Below are 22,059 nucleotides of genomic sequence, written 5' to 3' on the forward strand. Positions count from 1 at the left end.
CATCAGACCACATAATCTTTTGACTTACGATCTCTGTGTAACGGGGTTCTTCCATCAAAGGAGAGGCGGACCAATACGCAGCATAGTTGAAAAGCAAACTATGGTCAGGGTGTGACAGTACCCCCCCCCCCCCCCCCCCTCCCCAGAGGGGCAGCTCGGGACAGAGGGGCGGGAGACTCCGGCAGCACCAGACAGGCGGGAGCAGCTGTAGGGATAAGACGGAGAGACAGCCTGGTGCGGGGGGGGGGGGGGCTGGTGCGTAGAGGTGGTACCGGATAGACCGGACCGTGCACTGGAGCTCTTGAGCCCTGAGCCTGCCCAACCTTACCTGGTTGAATGCTCCCGGTCGCCCTGCCAGTGCGGCGAGGTGGAATAGCCCGCACTGGGCTATGCAGGCGAACCGGGGACACCATACGCAAGGCTGGTGCCATGTAAGCCGGCCCAAGGAGACGCACTGGAGACCAGATGCGTAGAGCCGGCTTCATGGCACTTGGCTCGATGCCCACTCTAGCCCGGCCGATACGCGGAGCTGGTATGTACCGCACCGGGCTATGCACCCGCACTGGGGACACTGTGCGCTTCACAACATAACACGGTGCCTGCCCGGTCTTTCTAGCCCCCCGGTAAGCACAGGAAGTTGGCGCAGGTCTCCTACCTGGCTTCGCCACACTTCATGTTTCCCCCCCCAATACATTTTTGGGGCTGACTCTCAGGCTTCCATCCACGCCGCCGTGCTGCCTCCTCATACCAGCGCCTCTCCGCCTTCGCCGCCTCCAGCTCTTCCTTGGGGCGGCGATATTCTCCAGGCTGTGCCCAGGGTCCTTTTCCATCCAACTCATCCTCCCATGTCCAGTACTCCTCGCGCTGCTTCTGCTGCCTGTCACCACGCCGCTTGGTCCTGTTGTGGTGGGTGATTCTGTAACGGGGTTCTTCCGTCGAAGGAGAGGCGGACCAATACGCAGCGTGGTTGAAGTTCATGGTTTTTTAATAAGAAAAACTAAACATGAACAAACTACAAAACAATACATGTGAAAACCCGAAACCAGTCCCCTGTGGTACAAACACTGACACAGGAGACAATCACCCACAAAACCCAACACCAAACAGGCTACCTAAATATGGTTCCCAATCAGAGACAATGACTAACACCTGCCTCTGATTGAGAACCATATCAGGCCAAACACAGAAACAGACAAACTAGACACACAACATAGAATGCCCACTCAGATCACACCGTGACCAAACAAAACATAGAAACATACAAAGCAAACTATGGTCAGGGTGTGACACTCTGAATGTTTGTGTTTTTCTTTTGCGTTTTTTGTTATTTTCCATATTATGTTTATCTCTGAGAAGCTACCCATGAAATGGCTGAACATGGCCATGTTAATATATTTAGCCATAGAAAGAAGGTTAATGAAATCAATACCTTTCTAACATCAAATAACATAATATATTAGCCAATATTAGCCATTTCTGAGAATCACTTAGATAATTCCTATGATGATACAGCAGTAGCAATACATCTATAGAAGAGACAATAATGCTTATGGGGGAGGTGTTGCTATACATATACAGTTGAAGTCGGAAGTTTACACACACTTAGGTTGGAGTCACTAATTTTTCAACTCGTTCAACTCATTTTTCAACTCGTTCAACTCATTTTTCAACCACTCCACAAATGTCTTGTTAACAATCTATAGTATTGGCAAGTTGGTTAGGACATCCACTTCGAGCATGACACAAGAAATGTTCCCAACAATTATTTACAGACAGATTATTTCACTTATAATTCACTGCATCACAATTCCAGTGGGTCAGAAGTTTACATACACAAAGTTGACTGTGCCTTAAACAGCTTGGACAATTCCAGAAAATTATGTCATGGCTTTAGAAGCTTCTGTTAGGATAATTGACATCATTTGAGTCAATTGGAGGTGTACATGTGGATGTATTTGAAGGCATACCTTCAAACTCAGTGCCTCTTTGCTTGACATCATGGGAAAATCAAAAGAAATCAGCCATGACCTCAGAAAGATCTCCACAAGTCTGGTTCATCCTTGGAAGCAATTTCCAAACGCCTGAAGGTACCACGTTCATCTGTACAAACAATAGTACGCAAGTATAAACACCATGGGAACCACGCAGCCGTCATACCGCTCAGGAAGGAGACGCCTTCTGTCTCCTAAAGATGAACGTACTTTGGTGTGAAAAGTGCAAATCAATCCCAGAACAACAGCAAAGGACCTTGTGAAGATGCTGGAGGAAACATGTACAAAAGTATCTATATCCACAGTAAAACGAGTCCTATATCGACATAACCTGAAAGGCCGCTCAGCAAGGAAGAAGATTGTGGGAGCTGTACTGTTAACTGAAATATAAGTCGATATTATTGACCATAACCTGCTGTTGAGAACTTATTTTTTTCATGGCTTTTTAACCTCTGCCATTGTGGATTCAGAACTTCAATATCTATCTAATAGAACTCAGAGGGTTGTTGGGTGTGATGTACCACAGGGCAGCTATCTAGGCCCTCTACTCTTTTATATTTTTACCAATGACCTGCCACTGGCATTTAACAAAGCCTGTGTGACCATGTATGCTGATGATTCAACCATATACATGTCAGCAACCACAGCTAATGAAGTCACTGAAATCCTTAACGAGGAGGTACAGTCAGTTTTGGAATTGGTGGCCAGTAATTAACTGGTCCAGAACATCTCTAAAACTAAGAGCATTGTATTTAGTACAATACATTCCCTAAGCTCTAGACCTTAGATGAATCTGGTAATGAATGGTGTGGCTTTTGAACAAGTTGAGGAGGCTAAATTAAATTACCTTAGATTCTAAACTGTCATGGTCAAAACATATTGATTCAATTGTTGTAAAGATGGGGAGAGGTCTGACAACAATGAAGAGATTCTCTGCTTTTTTGACACCACATTCCAAAAGAAAGTCCTGCAGGCTCTAGTTTTGTCTTATTTTGATTATTGTCCAGTCATGTGGTCAGGTGCTGCAAAGAAAAACCTAATTAAGCTGCTGCTGGCCCAGATCAGGATGGCACGTTTTTCTCTTCATTGTAACCAGAGGGCTAATAAAAATACTATACATTACAAATTGTTTGCATAGTCAACTTACGCACAGCTCTGACACAGTAACTTGCCCCATCAGACATGCCACCAGGTGTGTTTTCACAGTCCCCAAATCCAGAACAAATTCAAGAAAGCGTGCAGAATTATATAGAGCCATTATTGCATGGAACTCCCTTCCATATCATATTGCTAAAATGAACAGCAAACCGGTTTCAAAAAACAGATAAAGCAACACCTCACGGCACAACGCCTCTCACCTATTTGACCTAGATAGTTTGAGTGTATGTAATAATATATTGGCTGTGTGCCATTTTTATTTATTTATGTAGTTCTTTCATTGCGCTGTTCTTGTCTGTTAATGTTCTGTATTACAGTATGTCATGTTTAATGTTTTGTGTGGATCCCAGGAAGAACAGCCCCACATCATTATTCCTCCTCCACCATACTTTACAGTTGGCGCTATGCATTGGGGCAGGTAGCACTTTCCTGGCATCCGCCAAACCCAGATTCATCCATCAGACTGCCAGATGGACACGTTTCCACTGTCCAATGGCAGCGAGCTTTACACAACTCCAGACGACACTTGGCATTGCGCATGGTGATTTTAGGCTTGTGTACGGTTGCTAGGCCATGGAAAACCATTTCAAGAAGCTCCTGACAAACAGTTATTGTGCTGAAGTTGCTTCCATAGGTAGTTTGGAACTCGATAGTGAATGTTGCAACCGAGGACAGACAATTTTTCCCATTTTGTGAGCTTGTGTGGCCTACCACTTCACAACTGAGCCGTTGTTTCTCCTAGACGTTTCCACTTCAATAACAGCACTTACAGTTGACCGGGGCAACTCTAGCAGTGCCGAAATTTGATGAACTGACTTGTTGGGATGGTGGCATCCTATGACTATTCCACGTTGAAAGTCACTGAGCGCTTCAGTAAGGCCATTCTACTGCCAATGTTTGTCTATGGAGATTGCATGGCTGTGTGCTCAATTTTATACACCTGTCAGCAACGGGTGTGGCTGAAATAGCCGAATCCACTCATTTGAATGGGTGTCCACATACTTTTGTATATATAGTGTATATTACTGCTGTCTCTCCAGATGTCTGCCCAACTTCTGTGAACATGGAGGGCAGTGTTCCCAGTCCTGGAACACCTTCTACTGTGACTGCTCTGGAACAGGATACACTGGAGCCACATGCCACAACTGTGAGTTATCTAGACTTCCAACTTATACAGTATACTATACACTTCCCACACTTTTCTCAAACTTGATCTCAATGATACTGCACAATCCAACCCAAGCCAGGATATATAATGTATTTAAATGCAGCACACAATCTCACAATCACATAGAACAGTTATCCCTGTGGTTCATTCATTGTAAAGTGCAATTCAAAAGGGTTGGTAACAACATCAATGGTTCAATACCAGAGTGACCTTATAGTAATCAATCCCCTGGTATTCTGCCTGGCATAGCTACCTGGGAATCTGGTAAACCCTGTTCGCTATATTTTTTTTTTTTTTTTACCTTTATTTAACCAGGCAAGTCAGTTAAGAACAAATTCTTATTTTCAATGACGGCCTGGGAACAGTGGGTTAACTGCCTGTTCAGGGGCAGAACGACAGATTTGTACCTTGTCAGCTCGGGGGTTTGAACTCACAACCTTCCGGTTACTAGTCCAACGCTCTAACCACTAGGCTACCCTGCCGCCCCAAATCCTATATGTCAAGAGCCTCAGTTTAAAATATGGAAGTTTCACCTCTCATCTGTCGTCTCCAGACATGCACAGACTCCCCTTTGATATTCACCACTGAGCGCGCTCAGAATCCTTGTGCGAGAACCCTCTGCTCCTGAATACTGATTTCTTGTTTACTTGCCAGCGGATGCAGTTGTCCTTGCATGTTGGAGTGTACCTTGACATGAATATGCACCACATGAATGAAAATGTGGCCACTTACTTTGAACATCGTCTTTATATGCGTAATGGTGTCTAGCTTGCTACCTTTTCTACAGTAAGTTATGCATATGTGTCCAATTTAAAATATGCAATATGGGGAAAAGTATGGGGAGGCTACAACATTAGTATTAAAAGGTCAAATTGTATGAAGTATGTCACTTATGTATATTAATATGCCATATATTATATTAATATTTTGTGAAGGTGCGTGTCTTTGTGTTTTAGAGCTTGATCACTCAGTGCTATTGCTAAATGTTTACCAGCCACTGTGCAATAATGTACATGCTACCCATTAAATTAGTTAACTTCCTCACTGAGATTTCTGTCAGCCATTTTAGAGCATTATGTACAGCATATCTGTGTTTGTCTGTAGCCATCTATGAGGCATCATGTGAGGCCTACAGGCTGACTGGCGGCTCCTCAGGCTTCTTCTCTGTTGATCCAGACGGCAGTGGACCTCTGGGGCCGACACAGGTCTACTGCAACATGACAGGTAAACTGCCACTGGGGGCACACCGCCCAGTCATCGCCTCTCTGCACTCCCCTGAAACGCGTAAGACCTCTGAGGTCGTGGCAGAGGAGAGGCAGAGTAAACAAGATCTGATTCAGTCACTTACAGACACATTGCATTGGCCCACAGCACAACCGATGACTGACAGCCAAGCTATCAAGTGGAAAATCATTAGGGTTACTTGATATGGATCCAGCCCCTGGTTACAATGATGGCTCCAAATACAGATTTGTCAAAATGTCTGCTGTAAATAATACATTATTTGTGCAAAAGTGTGCAAAATGACCCAATCTCAAAGTGAACGCACATTAAAAAAATACCAGAGCTCTGATTCAAGTCTGTGTCATGTCTTCACCTTCAGGGCTCAGACTTTTCACAGACAAGAGTAAAGGAAGGAGAGCTCGATGCCTGGATGCTGGCACACAAGACAATATCCATCACCTTGCTGTCATGAGCTTACAGCTCTGACCTTTCCGGAGGTTAATGCAACATTTAAGTCATTACGGAGGTGGCTGGCTGCTGCTGACTGTTGATAGTCTGGCTCAGGATCACAATATATTTTGCTTTTTTTATGCCACAAATCCTAATCATTTTACATGGAGCTGCCTCAGGTTGACCTCAATTAAAGAATCCATTAGAGATGTAAATAACTCTCAGCTTGACAAACTGGGATGTGAATAATCACAAAGTGGAATAGGATTTCCTCTCAGGCAAGGTAAACACCGAATTCCCCATAATACATCAAATGGGGGGATGGAAATGAATTGGAGTCCTCACCTCAATTAATCTCACAAGCTTTTAACCCTTGGTTTGAGAGCCTACAGGAAATATGTGGATTACTGCAGTAGCGTGTCCATAAAATGTTGAATGGGGTGACCAAGGTGGAGCACAGATCTAGTTTAGGGGGGCCATAACATTTTGAGCCTTAATCAATGCAAGGTGGATTTTTGTCAATATAATTATGATGTTTCAACACATTAAATGCATCAGCTTTGATTGATACATTTCCCTTTTCAAATAAATCATAAATCAATTATTAAAGCGTTTGCATTGAAGGTCGGATTTTATATAAGGGTGTTAGCATACAGCAGAAAATTCACTTAAAAGTGCCATCCAGAGTGCGAATTACAGTGCATTCGGAGAGTATTCAGGCCCATACAGCATGTTACACGTCAAAATGTCTTAAGGTTTGACATGTGTTTTGTTCCATGTTGTTTGTAGAAGACAAGGTGTGGACAGTGGTGACCCACAACAGCACAGATCCAGTCAGGGTCCAGGGTTCTACTCTCCAAAAGCCCTACGTTATGAAGTTCAACTACAGCGCCTCACCTGAACAACTGATGGCCCTTGTGGCGGGGTCAGAGCAGTGTCGACAGGAAGTGATGTACGGCTGCAGGAAGTCCCGCCTCTTCAACACTAGAGGTGAGTTGGGATAGCACCCTGTTCATCCTATGACGTCAAACTTAGACATGGTCCCAGACAGACCTGTTTCCTAATATAAATGGTTAGTATTCTGAGAATGAACCTGACTCTGACCTGAGCGTGTGAATATACAGTACATCTTCAACCATTTCTCCCGTTATCTTGCAATAACTTCAAAGGCTACCGCCGAGCATGTCTCTGAGCATTCATCTTCAATTGCTTTGGGAGCAAACGGTCTCCCAGACGTCCCACATTTGCTTCTAAATCATGAAACATTCATGAAGTGCTGAATTCCCTGATTCCCCGGCTGTCATGTGCGTGCAAACAAACAAGTTCATTATCACAGTGGATCCAAAAGAGAAAATAAAAAAGTTATTGTATGGGCTATATATGAACAGTGTCAGATGGAACATCAATAGGTTGTTTCTGCTGGCTGTCGTGCTTGAACACAGATATTCTCTACAGAAGATGAATGATATTCAGCCCCTCTGTCATACACACCATGTCTCTCAGCTGTTCAATGAATAGCAATTCACTAATTGTTTATTATTAGACCAAGTTGGCCCATGGATTATGTAAATGTACATGATTTAAAAAGTGGCTTTTTGTGAACTCAGACACCACAACGTCATGCATGCGTAACCTACACTCATTCATGGAATATGGTTCCCTTTAGTTTAATATGTTTGATTATTGTTATTAATTTGTTTAATTGTCATTTTCATTTGTTTAATTATGTGGCTGTAGTGTTCGGCACAGACAACAGCTGCAGCTTGTAATATGACAAGAAAATACCAATTACCATCCACGATGACAATGTCATTTTAACTCGTCTTCTCTTTTCATATTACCGTTTCATTATCTGTCAACGTGCAGTTTGAATACTAAGGATTCACATTTGCACATTCTTTGTCATGTCCACAAGAACAAAACAATAAACAACAACTAATTTGTCTAGTATTGATATGCTTTCAAATGCTTGACCAACACTGGGACCTATTCTGACTAAATAAGCAAGCAACACTTGTGCCATAAGAGACACTGTTACTGTCAATATTGTACTGCAGTTTATTTCAAGACCTCTTGCAGATTAAGTTCAATGAGAGGGCGTATATAATGTATGCAGGTTTAGCATGCAACATCACGAATCCGCAATGCACAATGCAGATGTGTTGATAGTAGCCTATAGCTGTGCTGAGAGCTGAGGGGCTGCTCTCTACAGGCCTGCAGTGTCTCTAATGCAGAGTCATATTGTCTGACGGATGGCTGTAGCAGGGCCACTTACAGATGCTCCAGGAAATGAGCCCTGCCTGTCTGACTGGCATCACTGTGGGTTCATTGACACAATGCCATGGGATGCCAACAGATGCCAATGGCTCTAATCACAGTCACTGTGCAGATAGCCATACTGCAGAGATAACCCCTGGATTATTAGCTGTTCTCTAATAGGATTTGTCCGAGTCTCACTGACCAGCAGGGTATTGGAATATTTGAATACGGATGAGATTGTGTATTCCAAGGATTTCATTGCTAAAATGTTGGCAATTTTTCTAAGCATCTGGCTAGTCTATCTGATACAGTAGTTATGCTTTTGAACTAACTGTATAACTAGCTACTGTAAAGCTTTTTCTCTTAGTTGCATATTTCCTATATTTATATGTATTTTTAATTTACTGCATTGCTATAATTGCTTATTTTTGTATGAATTATGTTGTGCTCTGCTGTAGATGGTACCCCATTGTCCTGGTGGGTGGACCAGGGTGGAGAGAGACGGACTTACTGGGGAGGCTTCCTACCGGGGGTTCAGCAGTGCTCCTGCAGCCTGGAGGAAAACTGCATGGATATGAACTACTTCTGCAACTGTGATGCCGACACAGACTCATGGTAACAATGCAAATATGTCTCGTGTATCTCTGGGCTGTTCATTAATGAATATGCTCGACAGGCCTTTGGGTTTGTCTAGTGACCATCATTATCTAAAAAAAATATATATTTATATAGAACTTTGAATACAGGGATGTTTCTATCACAATTCAACAGCTGAAATGCAAAAATGACTATATGAAGGTGTAAATTACTATCAAAAACATATTAGGCTTCAACTGCAGATCTTATCATGATATTCTTTATTACATACTTTATCTTTAACTTGAATTACGTTGTCTACATTTATTCTCATCCAATGTGTCCCTGTGCAATTTTGCATTTGGGGAACCTCATTTGCATATCTCCTGAGGCACCCGTCCACACCTTGATAGATCACCCCATCTTTATAGTGTTTACTCTAAAGTTCCAGGCAATGCTGACTGAGGAATGGATTAGTTTATCTGTTGTGAAATGAAGAGGCTTCTCTCTCTCTCTGTATTGCAGGGCTAATGACACAGGAGTCCTCTCCTACAAAGAGCACTTACCAGTGAGTGAGATCGTGATTGGAGACACCAACAGAACAGGCTCTGAGGCACTCTACAGAATCGGCCCACTGCGTTGTTATGGTGACAGTAGGTGAACTCTCCTGTTTTGTAAGGGCATCCTTTTGGGCATCCTTTTCCAGGCCAAATGCTGATTAAATATTGAGTATGTTCAAACGCTCCACTTAGTTCCAAGACATAAACCCTTTTTCACTCATCTCTGTATCCTTATTATGTGAGTCAAGACTTTCCTCTAAGAAGAAATTACTGTTTCCTGTTTTCTAGAGTCTGTGTGGAATGCGGCGTCCTTCTACCAGGAGTCATCCTACCTGCACTTCCCGACCCTCCAGGCAGAGCTCAGTGCTGACATCTCCTTCTACTTCAAGACCAGCGTCCCATCAGGAGTCTTTCTAGAGAACCTGGGCCTCAAGCACTTCATCAGGCTAGAGCTCAGCTGTGAGTCTGTAGGCCCCACACACACACACACCAAAATCCATTTGGAGGAGACCAGCAGTGTGAAATCATCAAGATTCTATTTTCTGATGAAAGCACTTCCCAGCTACAGTAGCCTACATTTGACATGCAGTTGAAACATGTCACTCCTGACCTGACCTGCACTGCATAATGTAATCCTAATGACACACACAGTGCTCTAATATCAAGCTGTCAAATTAACCTCTAATAGCACTTGTTGCGGTAACCATATAATCAAAATATCCTCACTGAATATAGAAATAACTGCTGAAGAAAATAATGGTCAAACTGCATTGTGAATGTACTAAAATGAATAAAGAGGAGGACAACTTAGTTGTTGGGCTCAAAATGCATCTGAAAAAAGCTTCTCTATAGGTACTTTGTAAGAGTCCATTCTCTCACAGGACATTTGCAGCACTGAAAAAATCTGCAGCGTCTGAAATGTGAGGCGCATTTACAAATATTGACAAGCTGTCAACACTGCCCTACATAAAACCATACAGGTCATCAAAGCCTTCTAAGTCTCAATGCATCACATTGCATGCCATCGACATAAAACGAAATTGTGTATCATATAAAAGAGGAGTCTCAGATTCAATGCTAACCTGACTGACTGTTAGCTTGTGTCCCAAATTGTTTTCTCAGCTCCCTCTGTGGTGACGTTCTCCTTTGATGTGGGAAACGGGCCAGTGGTCTTGGCCGTTAAGTCCCACGTGCCCCTGAATGACAGGCAGTGGCACTATCTGAGAGCAGAGCGCAGTGTGAAGGAGGCTTCTCTGCACGTGGACCAGCTGCCCCTGCGCTTCCTGGAAGCCCCGTCTGACAGACACCTCCGCCTCCGGCTCAACAGCCAGCTGTTTGTGGGTAGGGATAGGGTGAACAGCCCTTCTGTGGATTAATATGTACATAGAGCAGTTATAAATCAAATCAAATCAATTGTATTGGTCACATACACATGGTTAGCAGATGTTACTGCGAGTGTAGCGAAATGCTTGTGCATCTAGTTCCGACCATGCAGTAATATCTAACAAGTAATCTAACAATTTCACAACAACTACCTTATACACACAAGAGTAAAGGAAGGAATAAGAATATGTACATATAAATATATGGATGAGCGATGGCCTGAACGGCATAGGCAAGATGCAGTAGATGGTATAGAGTAGAGTATATACATATGAGATGAGTAATGTAGGGTATGTAAACATTATATCAAGTGGCATTGTTTAAAGTGACTAGTGATACATTTATTACATCCAATTTTTAATTATTAAAGTGGCTAGAGATTTGAGTCAGTATGTTGGCAGCAGCCACTCAATGTTAGTGATGGCTGTTTAACAGTCTGATGGCCTTGAGATAGAAGCTGTTTTTCAGTCTCTCGCCTTCTGGAACAGGCAGTGGCTCGGGTGATTGTTGTCCTTGATTATCTTTTTGGCCTTTCTGTAACATCGGGTGGTGTAGGTGTCTTGGAGGGCAGGTAGTTTGCCCCCGGTGATGCATTGGGCAGACCTCACTACCCTCTGGAGAGCCTTGCGGTTGTGGGCTGAGCAGTTGCTATACCAGGCGGTGATACAGCCCGACAGGATGCTCTCGATTGTGCATCTGTAAAAATTTGTGTTTTTGTTGACAAGCCAAATTTCTTCAGCCTCCTGAGGTTGAAGAGGCGCTGTTGCGCCTTCTTCACCACGCTGTCTGTGTGGGTGGACCATTTCAGTTTGTCCGTGATGTGTATGCCGAGGAACTTAAAACTTTCCACCTTCTCCACTACTGTCCCGTTGATGTGGATGGGGGGTGCTCCCTCTGCTGTTTCTTGAAGTCCACGATCATCTCCTTTGTTTTGTTGACGTTGAGTGTGAGGTTGTTTTCCTGACACCACACTCCGAGGGCCCTCACCTCCTCCCTGTAGGCCATCTCGTTGTTGTTGGTAATCAAGCCTACCACTGTAGTTTCATCTCAAACTGCAAACTGAGTTGGAGGCGTGCATGGCCACGCGGTCGTGGGTGAAAAGGGAGTACAGGGGAGGGCTGAGAACGCACCCTTGTGGGGCCCCAGTGTTGAGGATCAGCGGGGTGGAGATGTTGTTTCCTACCCTCACCAACTGGGGGCGGCCCGTCAGAAAGTCCAGGACCCAGTTAAACAGGGCGAGGTTGAGACCCAGGGTCTCGAGCTTTATGACGAGTTTGGAGGGTACTATGGTGTTAAATGCTGAGATGTAGTCGATGACCAGCATTCTTACATAGGTATTCCTCTTGTCCAGATGGGTTAAGGCAGTGTGCAGTGTGATTGCGATTGCATCGTCTGTGGACCTATTGGGGCGGTAAGCAAATTGTAGTGGGTCTAGGGTGTCAGGTAGGGTGGAGGTGATATGATTCTTGACTAGTCTCTCAAAGCACTTCATGATGACGGAAGTGAGTGCTATGGGGCGATAGTCGTTTAACTCAGTTACGTTAGCTTTCTTAGGAACATAAACAATGGTGGCCCTCTTGAAGCATGTGGGAACAGTAGACTGGGATAGGGATTGATTGAATATGTCCGTAAACACACCAGCCAGCTGGTTGTACATATTAGAACACAGAAATGCCATATTAATTCGTTATAACCTGTGGTCCCTCCTCCAGGGGGAACAGCGGCCAGGCAGAGTGGCTTCCTGGGATGCATCAGAACTCTGACTATAAACAGTGTGACCTTTAACCTGGAGGAGCGGGCTAAGATGACCCCGGGGGTAAGCGTTGGCTGCCCCGGCCACTGCAGCGGCTCCAGCAGTCTCTGCCACAACAGAGGGAGATGCATTGAGAAGAACAGTGGCTACGTCTGTGACTGCTCCCAGTCTGCTTACGGAGGACCCTCCTGCAAGGAAGGTGTGAATCTTATAGTAACTTCATCATAGAGATTAAGCCTTGGGGTTAATTTAGCTGTATCGTACTTTCATCTAATCATTCTGATGCTGTTTTGACACCCCAAATCTATGATTCTAACATGCAACATGTAACTTCAAGTATACACACAAAACATGCACTGTTTGTAAAGTATCATTTTTAACACGTGGGTGTAAAAGTTCCCTAGTGAAGTGCAATCGGCTGCAATCAGGGGAAGTTGATTAGCTTAGAGCTGTAAGATGTCACAACAGCCATCTGTTGCAAAATGTTGTGTTACATTAACAGAAACCTAACATCGCTCAGAGTAGGGTGTCCACCTTATGTTATAAATACATTTTACCAAGACAAATATGATTCTTTATGTTATGAATCGTAAGCTAATACTTCCAATAGTAAGCACCGAGCTCTGTTGACAGAGTAGTGCCACTTCTCCCAGCGACTTTTGAAGATTTTACATGTTGTGGTGGTCTTCTGCAAAGTTGTTATCGCGGGTCACAAAAAGAAACATTAACATGACAGGAGAGATATGCTTGTTTTTCTGATAAATATTTTTTTTTAAACAGGAATTTCGCATTAATATGAAAAGTGTACACTAAAATAGGAAATGTCATGTCTCAAATTCGATATCTGTCTTATCTCTATATTGTTTTATGTCCTCCGGTTTCGAGAAGAAAGATGACGAGTTGAATGGTGAGCCTGTAAGTTTGCCTTAATTCTCGCACAGCATCCAGTCTAGCTGACTCAATGGTATTTTCCAGATGTTTTACCACATTCTTTTCTCTGGGCTCCATTGATTTAGTCATTCTAATCTTGGCCGTCCTACAACGGTAAAAACTCCAAAAACGCTTTAACGGGTTATGATAGAAACATAAGGTGTGGACCATTGGTTTCCGTAGAGGAGTATCCATACAATTAAACATACTGTATTATTTTACCCATTGGTCAAAAGATGCGTTTTTGATTGGACAGAGGTGAAAACATTACATTTTTGTTGTGTTTTCTAGTGAAATATTCAACTACAGCAAAGATCTTAGGCTGCTTCAGTCCTGATGATGTTCACTTGCTCTTGAAGTTTTGGAGTAGAGGTGCTGAGATCAGTGGCATTCAGAGTGCAGATTGGAAAATAGATCAAAGAGGGAGAGGATGAGATGACTGCTCTGCTGTCTCTGGTCTGTCTGAGAGGATCCGGCTCTCACATTCACACTAATCTATGCCTCCATTATCATGGAGCAGACCCGCCTGAAATATTCCACTGGTCTGAATTACAGTAGTCCCACTTTGATTCATTCCCACTTCCATGGAGTGGGGGTGAACTTATTTCATATTAACCGAATGGCAGATATTATAAATGCTGCTGGCCCTGGGGCTGAGGCTATCCTCAAGTAAAAGGTGACCACATTGTGCTGGACTATCGCCATGATATAATGCAGTACCTAACCCATCTTCTCTCTCTCTGTGTCCATGCAGAGGTGTCTGTTTCATTTGACAGAGAGTCGTCTGTGACCTACACCTTCCAGGAGCCTTTCTCTGTGATGCAGAACAGGAGCTCCAAGACCTCCAGTGACTACAGAGAGAGCAGCAGGGCCAGAGAGAACATAGCTTTCAGCTTCATGACCACACAAAGCCCTGCCATGCTGCTCACTGTCAACACCTTCAGCCAGCAGTACATAGCAGTCATCCTGGCACGCAACGGTATGGACCCCTCTACTCATTTTTCACTACAATAAATAAGGTAGGATTATCAAGGTAGGATTCTTACCACTGAATTGACAGTTTAACCCAGTTTGTGTTGTGATCAACAGGGAGTCTCCAGATCTGGTACAGTATCCATGTGGACAGGAAGCCAGATGTGTTCAGCCCCAGCCCCAGCAGCCTGGCAGATAGACGCCTCCACCGTATCAGAATCCACCGTCAGGGGAAAGATGTCTACCTACAGGTGAAAGAAGGGGATGTATAAACATATGGGATGTTAATATTTGCATGAGTCAAAGGGAAATGTAGATGCAGGGGAGTGAAGAGAGTGAGGAGCAGGGGAGTGAAGAGAGTGGGGAGCAGGGGAGTGAACAGAGTGAGGAGCAGGGGAGGGAAGAGAGTGAGGAGCAGGGGAGGGAAGAGAGTGAGGAGCAGGGGAGTGAACAGAGTGAGGAGCAGGGGAGTGAAAAGAGTGGGGAGCAGGGGAGTGAAGAGAGTGGGGAGCAGGGGAGTGAAGAGAGTGAGGAGCAGGGGAGTGAAGAGAGTGAGGAGCAGGGGAGTGAAGAGAGTGAGGCACAGGGGAGTGAGGCACAGGGGAGTGAACAGAGTGAGGAGCAGGGGAGTGAACATAGTGAGGAGCAGGGGAGTAGAGAGGATGTGTACAAGTTGTATTCAAACAGTTGGGGCTATATAAAAAGATGACGTGAGCAGAGAGGAACTACACTGTACTTGGTCACCATGAGCAAATACCTTGTTGGGAAAAATGTTTTTACGGTAGCTAACACTAGCCAATGTGTTGGATTATCCAAGTATACTGTATGTGGTTGAATGTGTTCTTCACACCTCCTTGTCCTTTTTCCCTCTCCCACTCCACTAGATTGACAAGGACATGAACCTAAAGTACAGCCTGTCATCAGACGCAGAGTTAATCTCCATCAAATCGCTGACTTTGGGGAAAGTCACAGGTGAGCCCACCATAGAAATGAGGACCTGTTGGTCAATGTGGTTTGAAATGACAACATGACTGGGGGCTACTGTCAATGTTTTTTTTGTTCTACATGGAGGAAATTAACAGGCTAGGACATGATGGCAGGGATTAGAAGAATCCGTCTGCAATAAAAGCAAAGCTTGTAAGCTGGAAGAGATAGAAGAGACATGTCAGTGATATCACATGTGTTATAGGCATTCTACAAATGAGATTTGGTCAAATATCTTAATCACTTCTTGCATCTGCTGTAGAACTGACAAACAGATGGGGAGGGGTGTGAGCCACTCTCATCACCACCCTACCAAGACATTGTATCTGTCTAATAATCAGTCTCACATGTTGCACGCACAGCAAATCTTGGGAGTATTGCACTCAAGCTTATCACTTTGAGCATTAGTCAGAAGCTAAATGGAACTCTTATGTAAATCAAGCCTAATTTGTCTAACAAAGATTCTCAATAGCTTGGGGAACTAGCAAATCTATGCTAATTGACAACACAATTTGCATTTCAAAACAAATGTATTCATCTTATCATTAAGGTACCACAGATCCCCACGGATGAATACATTTTATATAGAGATTTTGAGAGCAACATTCTTTTTTGGACATTGGTCATTGGCAATGTATAAGATATTTAGAGCCGGTCAGCCTTAATCATTCTAATGGTAATTTGCTGTATTTCCAACTTTTTCATCAAACTCAAGAAGAATCATGAGAGTAGAGTTAAACAGACAAAATCAAATCTCCTTTATGCATGCCAAATCAGGGCTTTTACTATATAGGACATAACATTCCCTCTAAGGTATGCTGTTTCTCACTCTCAGCCACATTGTATTCATCTGACTTCAGCACAGCACAACAGCATCCACTTGTTCTCTAAAGGACCAAAGGAAAGACATTTACCTTCTTGGCTGGGTTATGTCTCCCAGGGATCTATTAAGTCAAAATTAATGCTGCAGCGCCACAAACAAAAATCAATGATAGACCATTGTGGCGATGATCATTGTACAACTTTTTTGGGCCAACTACTTCCTCTACAATAAATGTGTCCCCCATGAGAAGTATGCTGGTAATTATAGATTAGAATATTATTTTAAAGGGAAGATGCTGTTGAATGTTCACCCAGTCTGATTAGCTCCATTATTTAACTATAGAAAGTACTGTATAGGAAGAAGACAATAGTACATCTTTAATGGAATGACAGGCACACTCCCATCTCTGTTGTATCTTAAATTCACATCTACTCTTGTCCTTAACACAAATCAAAACCGTAAATTGCATCTCAGCTCTCCTATTGCTGATGAGTGATATTCAAGTGCTTTAAGCAGCCATGATGCTAGCTGCATATGTGGCAGTCGTTATTGATTACTTTCCTGCAAATGACGAGAAATCTTTAAATAAACGTATGGTGGAGCTCTAATTGCATTTGCATACATTTCCTATGCAATTACAGACTCTCCCGTTGAATACGACAAGCAGGGACAATTTTCATACAGTCTCAAGAGAGCCTGCTCAATGGGTCATATCTCACATTGACAAAGAGAGATTGTTATAAGGGATACTATACAACATGCCCATTAGTCAAATGTATGCATGCATGACTGTACGTCACTTTTGATAGAAGTGTCTGTTAAATGGCATATATTATATTACTATTATTCAAGTTGGATGCTGTTGTAATGGTGACAGTGGATGTTTGAATGTTTTATGAACATCCAGATGAATCGACAAATAAGTGAGTACCTTACTTATTGTTTACAGGAGTGGATGCTGTGGATGAGGAAGTGATGCGGGCAGGATCTAAGGGCTTCATTGGCTGTCTGTCATCAGTCCAGTTTAATCACATGGCTCCACTGAAGGCAGTGCTACTAAATCGTGGCAGCTCATTGGTCACTGTCCGGGGTCACTTGGTGGAGTCTAACTGTGGGACGTTGGCTGACTTGACAATATTGCACTCTCAATCAGGTATTGTGTGATGTATTCAAAATGTAATGTATTTAACTTGTAGAGTTTTAACTATGGAAAATGTCATTTAAAGTAGCTGTCCAGTGTTTCCAGATTTTTATGAAATATGAGCTATAATTAATTACAATATGAGTGAAATGGTTTTTCCTTCCAAATGTTTTCTTCACAAAAATTGTAATTAGGTACAGTATGTTAAAAAGCTGCTTTTCTGTGTTTGAATGGTGTGGGCCTACCCCAATAACAGAATGGTGTGGGCCTACCCCAATAACAGAATGGTGTGGGCCTACCCCAATAACAGAATGGTGTGGGCCTACCCCAATAACAGAATGTTGTGGGCCTAGCCCAAAAACAGAATGGTGTGGGCCTACCCCAATAACAGAATGGTGTGGGTGTTAGTGATGCATGGGTTCACTAGTAACCCGCAGTCCCCTTGATTATATCCGCGGGGCAGGCGGGTTTAGGGTCATGAATTATTGTGTGGATGAAAGGCTGGTGGGGCGGGCGGTCGGGCTGAATGAAGAGAAAGCAATACCTTCAAAAAATCCATAAATGTATAATTATTGTGCAATTTATGTCTATAGGCTACATTGAGGGTTCCTTTCATTATTTTAGGCTATCTGGCATTAGTGCGTAAGCCTAAGGTTCAGAGCCTGACTGTATGTGTGCCAAATAGCCTATACGCCAATCGCCAAATACATTTAGGAACAGGCAGAAAAAGTTAACTTTTTAACAGCAAAAAGCTGTGAAATGGAGAGTTGGAAATAAAGAGAAGGGAGGGCCTGAAAGCTCATGTTTGGGAAAGAGTTGGTGAAGTGGTACAGAAGGATGATAGCAGTGTTATGTGTGATGTTATGGCTATGTTATGTGTGATGATTGTGAGGCCCTATGCAAATTTGACAGTCACAAGACAGGGACCTCAAATAGGCCTATTGTAGCCTACTGTTCAGATGGGTTAAATGGAAACTGAAATCTAGACACTGACTGTAGGTCTGTAACCTCTCACATAGCCTTAATATTTTGACAATGGAACAGAAGTGGAGAAATATGATTTCTTTCTTTCAGCATCTTCAGAGAATGTGAATGTGCAGTTAGATACAATCTGTAGAGGTATTGTCTTTATCAGTATCATAAAAGCTGATAGTATTACTTTCTAGTTCCTTACAACCGGTCAAACCGATGTCATTGGGACATTTTGCACAGAAAATCGTTGCCGTGGAATTATTATTATTTTTTTTGTATTTTCTCCTGGTGCCTAAACATCTCCACCAAAGAAGCTGAGATGACAGAGAAAACGGTACTAATGTCAATTAGATAGAAGTATTAATTCTATCGATTTATTACATTATTCTCGTGAGCAAGGGTTAATTTTTCTTCTAGGGCAACATATAATGACAGGATAGCCAGCGTTTTGTGATGATAAATGTGGAAATAGCAAGCATTTTTTTATCAGTCTGTTAAGATAAGTTTGAGGTGGGATTTTTTTCAATACTTTTTGGTCTTATTTATGCTTTGGCCACAAGTGTGAGTATAGGAAGAGTCAACATTAGTTGTGTATAAGTTATCAGCCTTCAAAAGTGCGATTTTCACCGGACACAGTTACTTTAACATTTCAATCTTGTCAACACCGAAGCCAGGATAGAGTTTTCAGTCTGTCAGATTCTTACACTGTCACAATGATGGTACCCAAGTGAATGTTGCTTTTCCTTATATGTTTGTTTTTCATCTATATCCTTCGGTCACCCAGTTCTCATATAAATGACAGATCAATGATCTAATCCATTCCTCATTGCTCTCTCTTCCCTCCTCCGGTAGATCATTCAGAGACAGTCAGCAGAGGCAAGGGGCCATTAAGGAAGGCTTCAAAAAACAACTCAGTGGTAATTGGAGGTGAGTTTTCCAATTCAGAGTTGTTAAAGTGCTCAATTGCCAAAGTCAGTGTGATGTGAAATGAGCCCCAGCGATCTCTGCCTCTCTCATCAGACGTTTTCTCTGAATAATGTGTGTCTGTCAAGATAGGATAACATGCCACAGTTTTAAGGTATTTCCAGCACTGGAGAGACTTCCAAAGTAATTACCCAGAAGCGATGTTATTTGAACTGTAAAGTAAAAGGTCTTGTAAATTGACTTTCAGTCAGATATGATTGTATGCCATGGAGTTAATGGATTGACTGATCTAAATATATATATATATATATATATATAGCCCAATATATATATATATATATATATATATATATATATATATATATATATATATATATATTCCTGAGTAAATTCCTAGTGAGAGACATTTTTGTCAAGGGATTTTAAGTTCAAACAATTATCTGTGCCACTGAAGTTAAAAGATATGGAAGGTCATTTTGCTTAGCCTAAACAGCCAAATTGCCATCAAATCAAATGTTATTTGTCACATGCTTCGTAATCAACAGGTGTAGAACAACAGTGAAATGCTTACGGGCCCTTCCCAACAATGCAGAGAGAGAGAAATGACTTAATAGATATAATATAGACATAGAAAAACATTTATCCTAATAGAGGATCCACTAAAGATGACTGCTATTTCTCCCCCACAGGAGTAGTGTCAGCGGTGGTCTTCATCACTCTGTGTGTGGTGGCGGTGATGACCCGTTTCCTGTACCAACACCGGGAAGCCCAGAGAGATGCCAGCATCAAGGAGAAGGAGCACCGACACGACCTGGAAACAGCCTACAGGAGAGAAACTGCGTACCAGGCAGAATCAGCCTACCGAACAGAGCTCCACCTCCACCACAGCTCCACCCTCAGGGACAACAGGGAGTACTACATCTGAACACCAGTGTTCCAGTACCCTTGGTCATCAGGGAAGACCTGTTCTCTGTTAGTGGATTTGGAAGTGGAGATGTTGCTGCAGAATCATGGACAACATTCCGGACAAACAAAAGAACCCAGAGCCCAAGCCCAATACCCTTTCACAGGGATTATGCCAGGGCCAATGTCTGATTGTTACAAAACATGTAGGTAGTGGACAGCGAGTTTAGCCAATTTGTAGGGCTGTAAGTGTATTATGTGGTTGGTGGAACTGTTAAACAATATGGAGTGAATATGCAGGTGTGATTGTGAACCATTTCTCAACCAGCAGAAGTAAGAACTGAGATAAAGAAGGAAGGGAAACATAAGTGAATCTCACCTGCCACACCTACTGAATGTGTACAAATTTCCGAAGACATCATTATTCTTGTAACCCCCAATATTCTTCAAGATTTCCCACGGAGTTCTGTGGAGCGTCCTAAATTACATGTGAAAGATACGAACGTACTGTAGGTCTGTAAGTGACGCCAACTGTGAACTTTCCAGTGTGGCAAGGGGCCTATACTGCCTTCTGTAAGAGTGCCTCTTCATATTGTTTTAACCTATTTTTTTAACAACCCTTTACAACTTGGTTTCAACTCATTAGTGTTAACTTGTGTTTTGAATGTTGTATAAGGGAATCAATCACACATCTGAACATGACCCACCTGTACTGTAAAAACATCCTCTGTTTGAACCTATAACAAATGAAAGGTGTATTTTGTTGTAATTACACAATGCTGTAATTTATGTTTAAATGATGCATTATGCTCAAAGGGGAGTATTTTGCTAACTACAGTATATGTTCCACTTCAAAAGTTGTGCTGGCCCAGATCATTGAGACATCCCTGTGACTGGAATTTGCCTACAAGTTTGCCATTCAAATCAATGCATGGCTGTGCGAAGATTCAAGTCACGAAGTTGTCTCAAGACAAGAAATGATCAGATGTCTCTATAGAAAAACTTTACTAACCACTAACAATGAGATTTTACTCATTGTTTTATTACAACATTTGTCATTTATTTACCGTTCCTTCTTTATGATTTGTATAGTTGCAGTTGTACAGGTATATTGTATAGATGTATATTTATTAATAAACGGAAGACATTCTTAATGATATGTTGTAATGTACCTTATTCCCTTCTTACATCCCTTGGAATAGTTCAGTTGACTGTGATGTCAATTAAAATTATATGGATTTGCAAGTCAATCCAATCTTCAGAAATGTAGTAACCGACATTAAAATATGTTGATTGAAATATAATATGAAATGCATGATTATAGGATCATGTAATATTCCCCAAATCCTCATCTAACCTCTTGTGATCTTCCAGGCAAATAGATACAAACACTCCCCACTTTACATGCTCAATGGAGGGTTGATACAGTCAGTTTGAAATAAAACAACTAGGGCATGAGCCGCTTAAAAAATATATCTCTGACAGTGTATATGTAAAATAAGTTCAATCAAATCAAAATGTATCAAGACAAAGGTTGATGTAAGGCGTGCGTACTGGCGGTAGAGAAGTCAGGCGCAGGGGAGCAAAGACTGTGTTACAACGGAGGTGTTAATGATAAAAATCACAGTTAACAAAAACAATGTATACAATGGGACAAAACCCCCAGACATAACGTTCACAAGCACTTACAATAAACAATACCGGACAAGGACATGTGGGGAACAGAGGGCTAAATACACAACATGTAATTGATGGAATTGAAACCAGGTGTGTGGGAAGACAATACAAAACACATGGAAAATGAAAGGTGGAACGGCAATGGCTAGAAGACCGGTGACGTCGACCGCTGAACGTCGCCCAAACAAGGAGAGGGACCAACTTCGGAGGA

The 22,059-nt window shown here is 42.5% G+C and overlaps 1 protein-coding gene across 2 annotated transcripts in view; it reads left to right on the plus strand.

The window, feature by feature from the left end:
* LOC110520177 (contactin-associated protein-like 5) overlaps window positions 1-21,325 on the plus strand; it is a 61,679-nt gene extending 40,354 nt beyond the window's left edge. For both annotated transcript variants that reach the window (XM_021597311.2, XM_036974561.1), the window contains 14 exons: window positions 4,190-4,296; window positions 5,422-5,541; window positions 6,781-6,981; window positions 8,709-8,865; window positions 9,352-9,479; window positions 9,675-9,845; window positions 10,509-10,727; window positions 12,482-12,721; window positions 14,207-14,431; window positions 14,542-14,675; window positions 15,309-15,396; window positions 17,181-17,384; window positions 19,197-19,271; window positions 19,958-21,325. In XM_021597311.2, coding sequence (XP_021452986.2) covers window positions 4,190-4,296; window positions 5,422-5,541; window positions 6,781-6,981; window positions 8,709-8,865; window positions 9,352-9,479; window positions 9,675-9,845; window positions 10,509-10,727; window positions 12,482-12,721; window positions 14,207-14,431; window positions 14,542-14,675; window positions 15,309-15,396; window positions 17,181-17,384; window positions 19,197-19,271; window positions 19,958-20,193 — 2,305 coding nt within the window. In that variant the 3' untranslated portion in view covers window positions 20,194-21,325. The remainder of the gene's footprint in view (window positions 1-4,189; window positions 4,297-5,421; window positions 5,542-6,780; window positions 6,982-8,708; window positions 8,866-9,351; window positions 9,480-9,674; window positions 9,846-10,508; window positions 10,728-12,481; window positions 12,722-14,206; window positions 14,432-14,541; window positions 14,676-15,308; window positions 15,397-17,180; window positions 17,385-19,196; window positions 19,272-19,957) is intronic.
* The last annotated feature ends 734 nt before the right edge of the window (window positions 21,326-22,059 follow it).

The sequence above is a fragment of the Oncorhynchus mykiss genome, chromosome 3 (genome assembly GCF_013265735.2).
Source record: "Oncorhynchus mykiss isolate Arlee chromosome 3, USDA_OmykA_1.1, whole genome shotgun sequence".
NCBI classification, from domain to species: domain Eukaryota; kingdom Metazoa; phylum Chordata; class Actinopteri; order Salmoniformes; family Salmonidae; genus Oncorhynchus; species Oncorhynchus mykiss.